General features: G+C 37.6%; 1 protein-coding gene across 3 annotated transcripts in view; it reads left to right on the plus strand.

The window, feature by feature from the left end:
- Positions 1-13,146, plus strand: part of GUCY1A1 (guanylate cyclase 1 soluble subunit alpha 1) — a 34,925-nt gene that overhangs the window by 10,125 nt on the left and 11,654 nt on the right. For 2 of the 3 annotated variants that reach the window (XM_054632482.2, XM_054632485.2), the window contains exon 2: positions 11,768-12,165. In XM_054632482.2, coding sequence (XP_054488457.2) covers positions 11,917-12,165 — 249 coding nt within the window. In that variant the 5' untranslated portion in view covers positions 11,768-11,916. Of the gene's footprint in view, positions 1-223; positions 372-11,767; positions 12,166-13,146 lie in introns of those variants that run through there. The other variant, XM_077177237.1, reaches the window with a different exon arrangement.

Consider the following 13,146-nt stretch of genomic DNA (forward strand, 5'->3'; position numbering starts at 1 on the left):
GCAAGCTCAATGAAATTGGCATGTCAACATGTTCTATAGGCTATACTGACACATTACAGAAAAATTATTTGCATAAGAACCTACCAAACTTCAATGGACTTGTAGTGGAGAGAAAGCACTTTATCAGTAAGAGAACTGTCCATTCCATTACAAATAGTTTTGCTCTATTGGCTGTGTTTTTCTTATTTCTTATGGATATTTTGATCCTCATGTTTTTCTATAGGTTTTCCTCTGTTCTTTCCTCCATGATCCTTTATTCTGTCTGCATCTCCCTTTGTCTTTCACATAATAAAGAACAGCAAAATAAATTAGAAAAAATAGGAAAACTGCAGTCTGAGGAGTGGAGACAAGCTTTGATCTTCCAGACTTTGGTAAGAATACTGTGATGTTAACATCATTGAAGCCAGTGCAGTTATACAGGTTGTGAAGTGAAGAAATGTGGGTGATTCTAGGTACCCTGCCTAGAATAAGTCCAGGAAGATTACCCTGTGGTTCATGCAATGCACAATATCTGTATTTACCCAATGAGAGAAAAACCTGAGGACCTTGCACAAAAAGTCACAAAAAAGCAGCAGAAGAATTACGGTTAAAATACATTTAATTTACCTCAGTAATTAAGCCCTGCATTTGTACCTTGAATTGGAGGCTGGCAATTGATACATCTGATCAAAGTTTCTGAATTGTTCTTTATCAACCTTTTCTTGGATTTCCATTCTTCAGTATCTCTTAATCTGTTGAATCTCTGTTTGTCTGAAACACCTGCCGCAGAAACTGGTGAATTTTAGTGGAATTTGCAAGCATTGCAAGCTAAGCATCTATTTCATCTATTTCTGGAAGTGCCAGTCTGTAACCAGCACTTGGGCACAAAAATATCCAAAACTGAAACAGAGTTTCAAAAAACTGGATGGTATTATTTTTGTTCTGTTTGAATATTCAACTTTGGTATTGTTACAAAAGGCTGCAATTCAACAGCTAATGTTCTTGAATCTGTATAATGCATAGCTTGAAACATGCTAAATCTTTCTAAATGTATCTGTTCTAACTGGAGGAGCAGCAGTGACCAAGGTTTCTACTATTTTAAATGTTTTACCTATAAGGATGTGTCTTTTTTTTTTAATTGTTTATCACTAGTGAGGATTTGGAAATGTAGCATTATAAATGTTTTCTTTTCCTTGGTGTCATGATCAATTCCTCAATGATCCTCTGATTTTCACTGTGTCCATTATTAAAACAAGAAGCTACATTTTAATGACTTGAGAAGTTTCTTTATAAAGGAGCTCACATTTCTACATCTCACTAGCCTTGCTATGATTTAGATATGTCAAAGCTGAATCTCCCATAAATGCTTTCAGCTTACTTTTTCATAGAGCCACATTTTCCCCTCAAACTGCCACCAGGGCCAAGGGGAAGATATTACAGAATACATGGTGAGCATGGCAGTTCTCGCTGAGTTAATCTTGCATTCCTTCTCCCTGCTGCTCTCATTTATATGTGCTGACTTTTCCTGTGAAAAAGTAATCTGAAAAACACTCTGTGCAATTTGATTTCATTCACATGCTTAAAAGAAGTGTTGAATAAATGGAACGGAAGGATTTGAAAGAGCAATAGCTGTGGTAACTTCAGCAATTGCACTGGAGACAATAACAAGCATCTCAGATTGAACATTCAACAGGAAGCCAAAATCTGCTTCTGGATTTATTTAATCTTTAGTTTTGTTACACACATGGTGTACACTAACAACAGGCTAATGTAAGTCATTAAGTGCTTATTTGTTGTGATTAACAAGATTAATTTCTCTTAATACCACACGTGCAAGCTCAATATTTTACAGAAGCTCTCATCTTTACTTAGCTTCATCATTTTAGTGAAAAGGAAGCCTGTGCTTTTAAGGACAATATAAATTCTTATATTTACTTAGCTTTCTCTGCTTTAAATGCATATCTGCTGTATTTTGCTGAAGAGTATTAGAAAGCACCTAAACAAGATACTCAGAGTGGTTTTGTAATGTATTCCTAGAGCATTCAGTCTCTCTGGATGTGCTGATAATCTTTTCAAAGGTAAGATGCTTTTGTGTATTCAAATTTTTTTTAGAAGAGCAGATTTTGAAAGAGGTGGGCTATGAATAACTATATGAGCCTGTACCATTGTGTGCAAAATGACAGGCCAATCAGTGACATAAAAAAGGAAGGTGCTAATTTACAGTGCACATGGGCTAAATCAGCAATTCCAATTATTTTTAAACATGTTTTGTAGCAGAAACCATCTGTAGGCATTTAATCAAAAAGGAAGGTGCCTCTTGGTCCTGCTCTGCAAATACCATGGAAGAGAACAATTGGGAAAGTAGCTGATTTCTCTGCTCCTTCAGAGCTGCTTTTTTTTGCAGGGACCTACCTAAAACAGAATCAGTATCTGTATGATGGCCATGAAAACACCCCTTCAGCCATCTATTTGGGTTGATTACACATCTTAAATCAATATTTTTTTTTAGAAAAAGTACAAGGACATAACCGCAATGCTGCAGGACAAACCATTTTTGCTAATTACAAGTTCCTGTTATTACCTTCCCATGCACAGTTTTTTAACCTTTCTGTAATCTCAAATGACCTCAGTTCTGTGATTATTGCATCTGCACACTTAGCTGCAAAAACCCAACATTAAAAAGCCAATGTCATGTTTTGGTTCAAAAATAAGAAAACATGCAAATCAGTATTTCAATGACAGCAGTGACAGACCTTTTAGGTTTAATCCTATTCCTGCTGTATCCAGAAACCTGCTGTTGACTTCAACAGGAGTTGGCATGAGTGCTTAGCCCTGAATAAATATGAAAGGTAGTTGTCAGTGATTTTCAGCATGAAAATGATTTTGAAGACATTGTAAACAGAAGTGACAGGTGGCAAATGCCCAGTCAGAAAACTCTGCAACTGAACTCTGCTAATGAAACACTTTTCTTTCTACAGACCTAGTTTTCAGACACTTCTCTAAGATCTGTGGAGTCCATGGAAACTTTTAGAACATTTTATTTATAATACTTTTAGTACTTTTATTTATAAAACTTGCTGTTCATTATAATTTAAAGCTGGGAACACAAAGGGAATATTTAACTATATGCACTGTCTTTAGACACTACAATCAATGTTTTATATTGCTCTACCATGCTCCAGTGCATTTGGGGAAATAATATTTATGCAAGCCTGTATGTCAGTTGCGTAAACTGTTACATCAACTTCAGCAAGAATACGTGCAGGTACAAATCTCAGCAAGATAAGTGTCTTTCAAGAAGTAGAGGAAATTTTTTATCATCTCTGAAAGATGCTTCACATTTAATCCAGAGCATGGTACTCAAATGAGAAGTTACTTCATGCTTTAGAAATTTGGAGTTGTTAAACAGTTTGTTGTTTCATTTATTAAAAAAGAGATGCAGCAATGCTGGCTAAATCATGAATGCTAGCTGAAGATTCACTAATGGTATGGGATAAAAGGTTACTAGATTTCACTTTAATCCCAAAATAATTACTTTTATTTTTTAGTTTATTTGCTCCTTAAAAGCATTTTTGGTCTATGAAATAAACAAAAATCAGATTTTGCAGACATGTAAAGTTAAAGGTCAAGTTAAATAGTAAAGTGCTATGCATTGCTAAATTTGAGAGATTGAGCTGTAAGTAGGCATTTGGAAGGAATCACTAAGCACAACAATTAACAATGAGTTCATGTTCTAGACCATCAGTGCTTCTCCTTTTGTGGATTCTAATTAAATTCCATTGGCTGTGGGCAACACTTTGATCTTTACATTTAACTCCTGCAGACTGTCGTGACCACTGCATGTCCTCAGGATGAGTTTTAATTCTTAAAAAGAAGACATAAATTTATTTTTCATAGCTTTTCTCTTACAAGTTTTATGGAAGTATTGTACTTTCAGGGACTGCAAATGTACATTATGCTATATTTAAAAATATATTCCTTTAAAGTATGAGAATAATTTCCAGATGCTTTGCATTGCTTGCCCTCACTGCAGCAGCTCCTCTCCTTCCAATTCTTCCTCATCTGGGCACCTGGATCACTCGAGGTCTCGTCAGTTATGTCAGTTCAGTATCGGGATTTCTCAAAAAAGCAAAACCAAAATGCAAGCCCAAACCCTGAGTAATGCATCACGGTTACATACAGCAGGTCTCTAGTTTTTGTTGCGGTATCTTTATCTCTGCCTCAGTGAAAGTGGCCGTGGGCAGAGCAGCTCCAGGGCTCCTGCAGTGCAAGGGGCCGTGGCTCTCGGGGTATCTCCGTCAGGGATTGCTCAGCTGGGGTTCCAGCCCTGCTGCGGGCCAGGGGTGCGGATGTGTCACAGTCCAGGGCTGCCTTCTCATCCTGAGCAGAGAATCAGGTGCTGGGAGCCTGCCTGCTGGGCTTGCTGGGGACTGTTTTCACAGAGGTTTTGACTCACAGGAAAATAATATTTTTCCCACGCTGCCGTCTCAGCATGCCTCCCTGTTATTTGGTCCTAGCATAGGAAAATATTTACCCTATGAAAGTACTTAATGTGATGCTTAAAATGGCAAATATGTATTTTATCAGCAGCATTTGGGAATCAGTTCTTCCTTTAGCTACATGCCAAAACATGGGTGTAGTAATTAAGGTTCCCCCTGTGCTTTTAATTGAAACCAGAGATGTGGCTGCAATATAACTTTCACATCTGGAGTCTGGGGTTCTCCCAGGGGTATATTTGGATCCAGGGACTTGCTTCAGACCATTACAGGGAAATGAGTCAGTCACAAAACCAGTATAAGAAATTTCAGTAACTTTAAAATGAGGATTCTGCCCTAAGAACATTAGTTTCAATATTAAGGTATAGTGTTTGGTGTTATTACACAAATGCTAATATTGTAAAGCAGCAGAAATGTCTGTCTCGTGACCTTAAAATAAGATATTAGTAGTTTTGAAGTTGACATGTAATCTGTGAAACTTGTTTTCAAGATAGATGACAAGATAGAAAAGTAGATAATTTTGTTTTTTCTCAGAAAAAAAAAGTAATTATTTTCTTCATCTCCTGGCTTGGTAGCTGTCTAATGTTGCAAATCACAATCTATTCAACTTGGAGCACAGAGGAAACATTTGATTGTGTTTCTCTGCCTCTTAAAACAATTTATACAGGAAAAAAAAAAGGTAGAAAGGTGAGGAAATTCCACATTATGTGGGGAGAAAGATTTCTTGTAAGCAAGGTCTAGATTTTTAACTTGCCCTAAGCAGTCTTATAGTAATATAGGACAGTCACTGGGATGAGTTACAACACTGAACTTGGATTTACTAAAATGTTTGGACTGTTAAAAAATGATTGATTGGTGTGATTTGTATTATTTTTAATAGCTGCTTTACTATATTTTACTTTGTTTGGTAATCACTGTAATTTCATTAATTCAGTAAATTTTGTGGTGTGCTGTAGTATTTTCTTATTATCAAAGGTATGCTGTGACTTACAGAAAAATTTTGTCTCTATTTGTATTAGAAATAGCCCTAAACAGAGGTTGTACAGGATTTAATAAGATAATAAATACTTGCTTTGACTTATTAAAATATGAGCTTATATATTGATGTGGACTTGAGGTGTTTTCTTCTTAGTATTTTAGAAACAACCTCAAGATCCTTGGAAATGGACCAATCACCAGGGCTTTGATTTTGTTGCTAGCTACAGCACTTGAAGTAGAAAAAATAATATGCAGATATTGTACTTAATATTACTAAGAAAAATTGTAATATTTAGTTATTTTAGCTGTGTTTGTCAGCTGATAGACACAGCAGCTGAAACAGAAATGAGCTGCTACTCATGATAGGGAGGGTGCTGGATCCTTACCTGTCTCACTAGAAGCTGGTTGCATTTTGCCTGTGCATAAAAAGAACAGTTCCTACCTTGCTCTCTTCAGAGGTGCTGATTGGCAAGGGGCAAAAGGCAATGATTTCTGAACCCCACAGAGATTGGGGCTGAGTGGGAATAGCAAACCCCTTTCTTACATAAAGGCAGAAGTTAACAGCTGCTTCTGTGGAGGCAAAGGCTTCCACACCACTCCTGCAAGTGCTGCAATCTCTGTCGTACTAGAGAAAGTTAGATTCAGTCAGTGATATCTTTTGACTCTGGCAAAATGGATTATTTTTTTTTAAATTATTGCTCAACATGCAGCAGTTCACCTAACAAAGTGATATGTATGATTTAAAATTAAAAAAGGACATACCATCATACCATATTCTGTCTTACTCTGAGTGAAGGACTCTGCTTGTCATAAAAGTATTTAATGTTGCTTTTAATTTTTGTGCCATATTCATAAATTAAGATTACAAACTACATTTAGCTACTGTTGAGAAGTGGTATTGCTTAATTTTTATAAATGGCTGTTAATATTAGGGATTTTACTGCATGATTGATTCATTGATTTGTATTGCATGACAATGTCAATAAATGTTGTAATAAAGGAAATATTCAGTAGCAGATAGTAAACATAAACATAGAGGAATGTGATTTTGACTTTGAGACATATATATAGATGTAAACTTAGAAATGTTTGTACAGAGCATTTTGAGCACTGTTAAGTTATTCTGCAGCTATGACTATATTATGTAAAGTCATCTTCATTTTTCTGAGTGGCACAGTGCCATGTTGTACTCAGTCAGACACTAAATAAATTGGTTCCTTGTAGTTTGATCTCACAGCAGATTATTTAGTTTTAATTTTCAATTTGTTTCCCAAGGTAACTACAACATCAATTAATATGCCAGAGATGGAGAATTCACATTAGACACTGTTACTCCCCTGGGATGAGCTCTCTCAAACCATGTTTGGAGAGGAATCAAAACCAGAAACTACTTTCATGTTTCTTTTTGGTTTTTTTGTTATGGTCAGAAAATGTCTAAAGACATGGTGAACAGTGGGAGGGCTGGTGTTCCTCATTCCTGGAACACATCTGCAGATGCTTGACTTAAACTGTGATGTGTGGTATCATGTTTCTCATACCTTTTTAAGGTCCATCATACTGCTGAAATTCCTTCTGTAATCTCCGCACTGGGAATTCATTATCTTTCTCCTGTCAGACCTTTAACATCACTGTCTAATTACTATATGAGTGAGACAGATTCTCCTGTAATACAATAGACTTTTTTTCTGAACATTACTTAAATTAAGTGCAAGATGCACCAGATGCAAACTTGATGTTTTAATTAAAGAAGACAGAGGGTTTTCTTCAGTATTTGAATCCTCTGAAGTGTCATGGATTTAGGTTTTCCTCTTTGTTTATTTAAAGATGTGATTTAGGGGGTTTTGTCGTTGCAGAGGTCAGGAAGAGTTTTGAACTGACCACTGCTTGAAAATTGTTATACCTGTTAAATTGATAATGGTTTTGAACTGGGATCTCTGTTATCAAAGAGCCATACAATTTGTTTCTGGGAAAACAAGAACTTCAGGATCCTTTGAAAATGGTTCTTCAGAAAACTCTCTCTGTGTCTTCATTATTTGGACTTTAAAAGATCTGGTATTGGTTTTGCACAAAAGTATTATTGCTAGAAACATCATGGATATCCACATTCTTCCAAATCAGTTATGATATTTTCATAAATAGCAACTGGCAGGAGCCCAAAATAGTGTTCAGATCAAGGGCAAAGATTCCAGTCCCCACCAGGGCAGGACAAGGCTGAATGTAGGTGTCCTGCAGCACACAGGGTGGCTTCACAAAAAGAAGCTGCAGACGCAGTAGCTGCATGTCCAGCAGCTTTGTCAACTCAGAGATCTTCACATTAGTGTCCATTTTGCCCCTGACAATGTCTTGTCCCATGACCATCTTCTGGGACCTCTTTTCAATTGACAGCTTCTGGAGACTTTTCAGGTGTAAAACAATGGCATCACTTCCTTTTCTGAACTGATTCTACCTGCCTGGATATTTTTCCTATCTCAATAAATGTGATTTAGTTAAAATACTATATGATAGCATGGAAGTGAACTCCAAATACTTCCAGAGAATTGTTTTCTAAAAATAGAGAAATAACTTAATCAGCAGGAAAAATCATCCAAAGAAACTGAAAACTCATTGGTAATTGATGAAGGTCATTCACTTTCTTTGTTCTTCGGTTAGTGCCAATGCAGTACGTATTTGTTGCTGTCTAATTTAGCCATTAATTCACTCTTACATTCTTCACTGAGAATTTTTTTCTTAAGTCTGTTTAAATAGCAGCATATGCATTTGCAGTGTTGCATTCCCTGGGAGATGTTTAAAATGTTTAATTCTACATTCTTTTACAAAAATGTATTTCAGAGTCTTTTTTTCCTTTCAAACTGCTAATATACTTGACTTAAGAAATTTTAGTGGTTATTTTATAAATTCAAAATTTATCTTGAAATTTAAGGCCCGAATCCAGCAAAGCATCTGAGTATAAATGTAAGACCCATCAGAGCCATAATTTTTTTTAAGTTTGACAATTGTGCATGTATATATGTGTGTTTAACTTCACACGTCAGTCCACACATCAGTCACACATCAGTCCAACTACATAAAATATGGTTCTTTTCTGCTTTTATTTCTTAGTGTAGTAATATTGGGTATGTAATGGCTTCTGAATAAAAATATCCATCTATGTATCTGTAACAATGCTTAAAGTATAATGTATATTTATGTATTTGGAGTATGGTTCTTGCTTTAAATTTTTCACTGCCTTATTTGCTACCCAGTGTTATTCAGCAATAAAAAAATGAAGTATTGCTGATGTCCAGGCAGCAGAGACAAATGAATTTTTGTGTAAAAACTGAAATCAGAAATATAAAATGTTATGTAAACATTCTTCAGCCTCTTGTTCTTAGCATTGTGTTTATTGATTCTTAAAATAAGATGTTAATTTTGATAGATGCCCCCTAGAGCCTGGTCTGACACCACCAGTATTACAGCATACTTTAAAGGGGCTTTTCTGCCAAATATTTTTCTCAGCAGCAGGTCCAATCAAAGTAGCCCCTGTCTATTTCTCCTTTTATCCGTGCCATTTGTGCTGTGTCTGCAGCATTCCTTTGCTGTGCCATTTATTCCAGCTGTTTCAAAAGCAGCAGCTGATAACCTGTATCAGGGAATTAGTTATTTTTAACCCTGATACAGTTGCCGTGTGACCCCAAATGCCCTTAGGGTGTCTCAGGGGCAGAAACAAATGGTGTCGTGCACAGGCTTATTAAATAAAGCCGTAGTGCCTTTGAGAGAAGTAGTTGTTGTATCTCCAGAGAGAAAAATGTAATACTTAGCTGCCTCCAGAGTCGCCAAAAGCTCTCGAGGATTATTTTTAAAGAGTATTATATGACGATGAGAGGATCTGATTCAATGAGATACAGTCAATAGAAAATTAAAGAAAGAGCCTTTTTCAGACTGCCTAACTGAAATAAATCATCTTCACTAAACCGTGTCCCTAAGTGCCACTTCTACACATCTTTTAAATACCTCCAAGGATGATGATTCCACTGCTTCCCTGCACAGCCTGTTCCAATTTTTGTGCACCCTTTCTTTGAAGAAATGTTTCTTAATATCTAGTCTAAACCTCCCTTGTTAAAACTGGAGGCTGATTCTTCTTTGACATTTGTTACCGGAGAGAAGAGACTGATCCTCAGCTTGCTACAGCCTCCTTTTAGAAGCAGTAAGGTCTTGGCTGAGCCTCCTTTTCTTCAGGATAAACACACCCAGCTTCCCCAGCTGCTCCTTATAAAATTTGTACCCCAGATCCTTCCCCAGATCCGTTTCCCTTCTCTGGACATGCTCCAGCACCTCAGTGTCCTTCCCGTAGTGAGGGGCCCAGAACTGGATGCAGGGTTCAAGGGGTGATCTCACCAGTGCTGAGTACAGAGGGGTGATCACTGCCCTGGTCCTGCTGGCCACACTATTGCTGATCCAGGCCAGGATCCATTTGTCTTCTTGGCCACCTGGGCACACACTGGCTCATGTTCAGCTCCTGTTGACCAGCATGCCCAGCACCTTGTCCTTTTCTGCCAGACAATTTTCCAGTCACTCTCCCTCAGACTGTAGCACTGCATGGGGCTCTTGTGACCCAAGGGCAGGGACAGTCACTTTGCTTGTTGAACCTCATATGATTGGCCTCAGTGCATAGATCCATCCTGTCCAGATCCCTGAGCATTCCCACCCATCTTTGTGCTGCCTGCAGACTGACTGAGGGTTCACTCAATCCCCTTGTCCAGTTCATTGATAAAGATATTAACCAGGTCTGGCCCCAGTACTGAGCTGTGGGGGGCCCCACTAGTGACTGGCTGCCAACTGGATGTAACGCCATTCACCAGTACTCTCTGGGCTTAGTCATCCAGCCAGTTCTTTGCTTGGCAAAGGATATTCTTGTGAAAGCCATGAGCTGCCAGTTTCTCCAGAATGTTGTGGGAAATGGTGTCAAAGTCTTTAATTGAGTCTGGGTAGATTTTATCTTTTTCCTTCATTCACTAAGCAGGTTACCTTGTCATAGAAGGAGACCAGACTTATCAGGCAGGTCCTGCCTTTCCTAAACCCATGCTGGCTGTGCCTGATCCCCTGGTTGCCCTGCATGTGTTGTATGATGGTACTCAAGATGATCTGCTCCATGACCTTCCCTGGCTGACTGAGCCTGACTGAAGTCAGGCTGTAAGGTGATATCCTCCCTCTGAATTCTTGTGGATGGACATTATCTTAACGGACCTCCTGTCAACTGGGACCTGCCCAATTAGCCAAGAATGCTGGTAAATGAAAGATGATTTGGTGAGCTTTTCTGCCAGTTGCCTTTAGACCCTTGGGTGAATCCCGTTTGGCCCCATGGACTTGTGTATCTTAAATTGTGTAGCTGGTCACTGACCATTTTCTCCTGGTTTATAGGAGCATCATTCTGCTCTCTGTCTTCCAGCCCAGGGTCTTGGTGTCCTGAGAGCAACTGTTCTCACTAGTAAAGACTGAGGCAAAGAAGGCATTGAGTACCTCAGCTTTTTCCTTGTCCTTTGCCGCTGTGTTTCCTCCTGCATGCAGTAAAGGATGGAGATTCTCCTTAGCCCTCCTTTTGTTGCTGATGTATTTGTAAAAACATTTTTGTGTTTTACAGCAGTAGTCAGATTAAGTTCTAGCTGGGCTTTGGCCCTGTAACAAATGGAACCATTAGTAAAATTAAAAGTTTAATGTGTTGTTTGGAAAATACCACCTTCAAAAGTATAAAAATCCCTTAGTGTTTCCAAGCAACTGCAGTTGTGTGGTCAAATTCCCAAGATGTGAGTTGTCACTAGTCAGTTGTTTTTACAAGAGACTCTAACCTTTGGTCTTGGATGGTTTACTGTTTAAGTACACACACTAACTTCAGTCATATGTTTCTCTGTTACATAAAGGATATCTTGGACATCAAGTAAATTTAGATTTAAGTATTCATAACTGATCTGTTTCATGTGCCATATGAGATAGTTTTTAATAGTTACTTATAAAGAGTCAAAAAGGTTTCCTCATTGGAATTCAACTTTCAGAAACCTCATCCATCAATGTGACCAAATACGCGTTGGGCAAGGCAAGTCCTCTGCCTTGACCACTTGAGTCCCAACTCGTACAAAACTTCACCATGCACTCAGCTTGAGTTACCCAAAGCACTGAAGCCAGTAGATACTACATGCTTAAAATGGGACAAGAGTAAGTGCTTTCCTGAGCTAAGTCAAAAAGCCATTATTTTAATGTACTTAAGACAAAAACAGCACATCGTCAGAATTTAAAAGAGAAAATAAATGTTTGTAATTCTTTTTTTCTTTCTTGTTTTGTAGGGGCAGAAAATTTTTCCTGTGGTGATTTATAGCTACCAATAACCTTCCACAGCGGTTGCCTTATCAACTTATTATTCTGGCATCTTCTGCTCTTGTTAGTAAACATAGAGCTAAGTACTCCTAATCTCAAGAGAGAGACTTCATACAGTATGTTCTGTACAAAACTGAAAGACTTGAAGATCACAGGAGAATGTCCTTTCTCCTTACTGACTCAAGGTCACATTACTGAGGAACATGACAAGGACTGCACAGAAAACAGCTCTAGAGCAGCTTTGCCCATCTGCAAAGAAGTCCATGAAAAAGATGGTCAAGGAAACCTTCCACAAAGGAAAACGAGCAGAAGTAGAGTGTACCTGCACACACTAACTGAAAGCATCTGCAAACTAATCTTTCCTGAGGTAAATAGATACTAAATAAAACTTTAATAGCATTTAACTATAAATGTTAAAAAAGCATTCTATGCCTGCCTTTAGATATAAGCCCTTAGAAAGTTGCTTTGACTTAAAAGTTTGTATTCTTATGTAGTTCTCCCTAGTTTAAATCCACTTCCATTCCTTCTGGACATAATTTTGCCACAATCTGTGTCATAAACACCTTTCCTTCCACTGTATTTCCTTTATTTTTGCCTTGCATTTGCACCCTTACACTGATCTTTTTAATTGTTATTTTTAAATCCATCTATTTTTGTACCATTTTTTAACATAGAGATATAGTAATAGAAATTCTGCCTTGTTACCTAATTATGTAAATTATGTGGTCATCTCATCAGTTCACCTAACTGAATCCAAACTGCTAAGTGCATTAGTCATTATCACAAAAAAATTAAAATAGATGTTTCCATCTGCTGTGATACTAACCTCCTGTCATACTATTTTTAAAACCATTACTGTTCGTATTTACCACAAAGATATTCTTATGTCTCTGCTCAACTTAACTGAAAACAGGCCTAGGCTTGCTTGAGTGGAGATGAATACCATGGTTTATCTCTGTAAAAAGAACATGAAAAATGCAGCTCTCTGACATCCAGCTCTTGGCCTTGTCTCAAATTCAGTGGGAGGTTTGAAGGAACTGACTGACATATCGGGACTGGAAATAGCAAATGGACAATTCTGTACACTCATTTAATTACAATTCCATTACTTGGACATTTGGTGTATATAACTTAAAGTGCTGGAGTTTTTTAAATCTATTTGCAGATCTGGTTATGCAGATCTTTTTACCTCTGCTGCATTTATACAGATGGAATGCATTCCTTTAAACCTTTAAACTGATCCCTAAATTTATAAAGAAAAATACTTGCAACCCAAAAATGAACTGGCAAAGCACCCTTTCCAGGATGTCATGATTGCTGCATTGCTTTTCTAGTATATAGTTGTTCA

The sequence above is a fragment of the Agelaius phoeniceus genome, chromosome 4 (assembly GCF_051311805.1).
Source record: "Agelaius phoeniceus isolate bAgePho1 chromosome 4, bAgePho1.hap1, whole genome shotgun sequence".
Lineage (NCBI taxonomy): Eukaryota > Metazoa > Chordata > Aves > Passeriformes > Icteridae > Agelaius > Agelaius phoeniceus.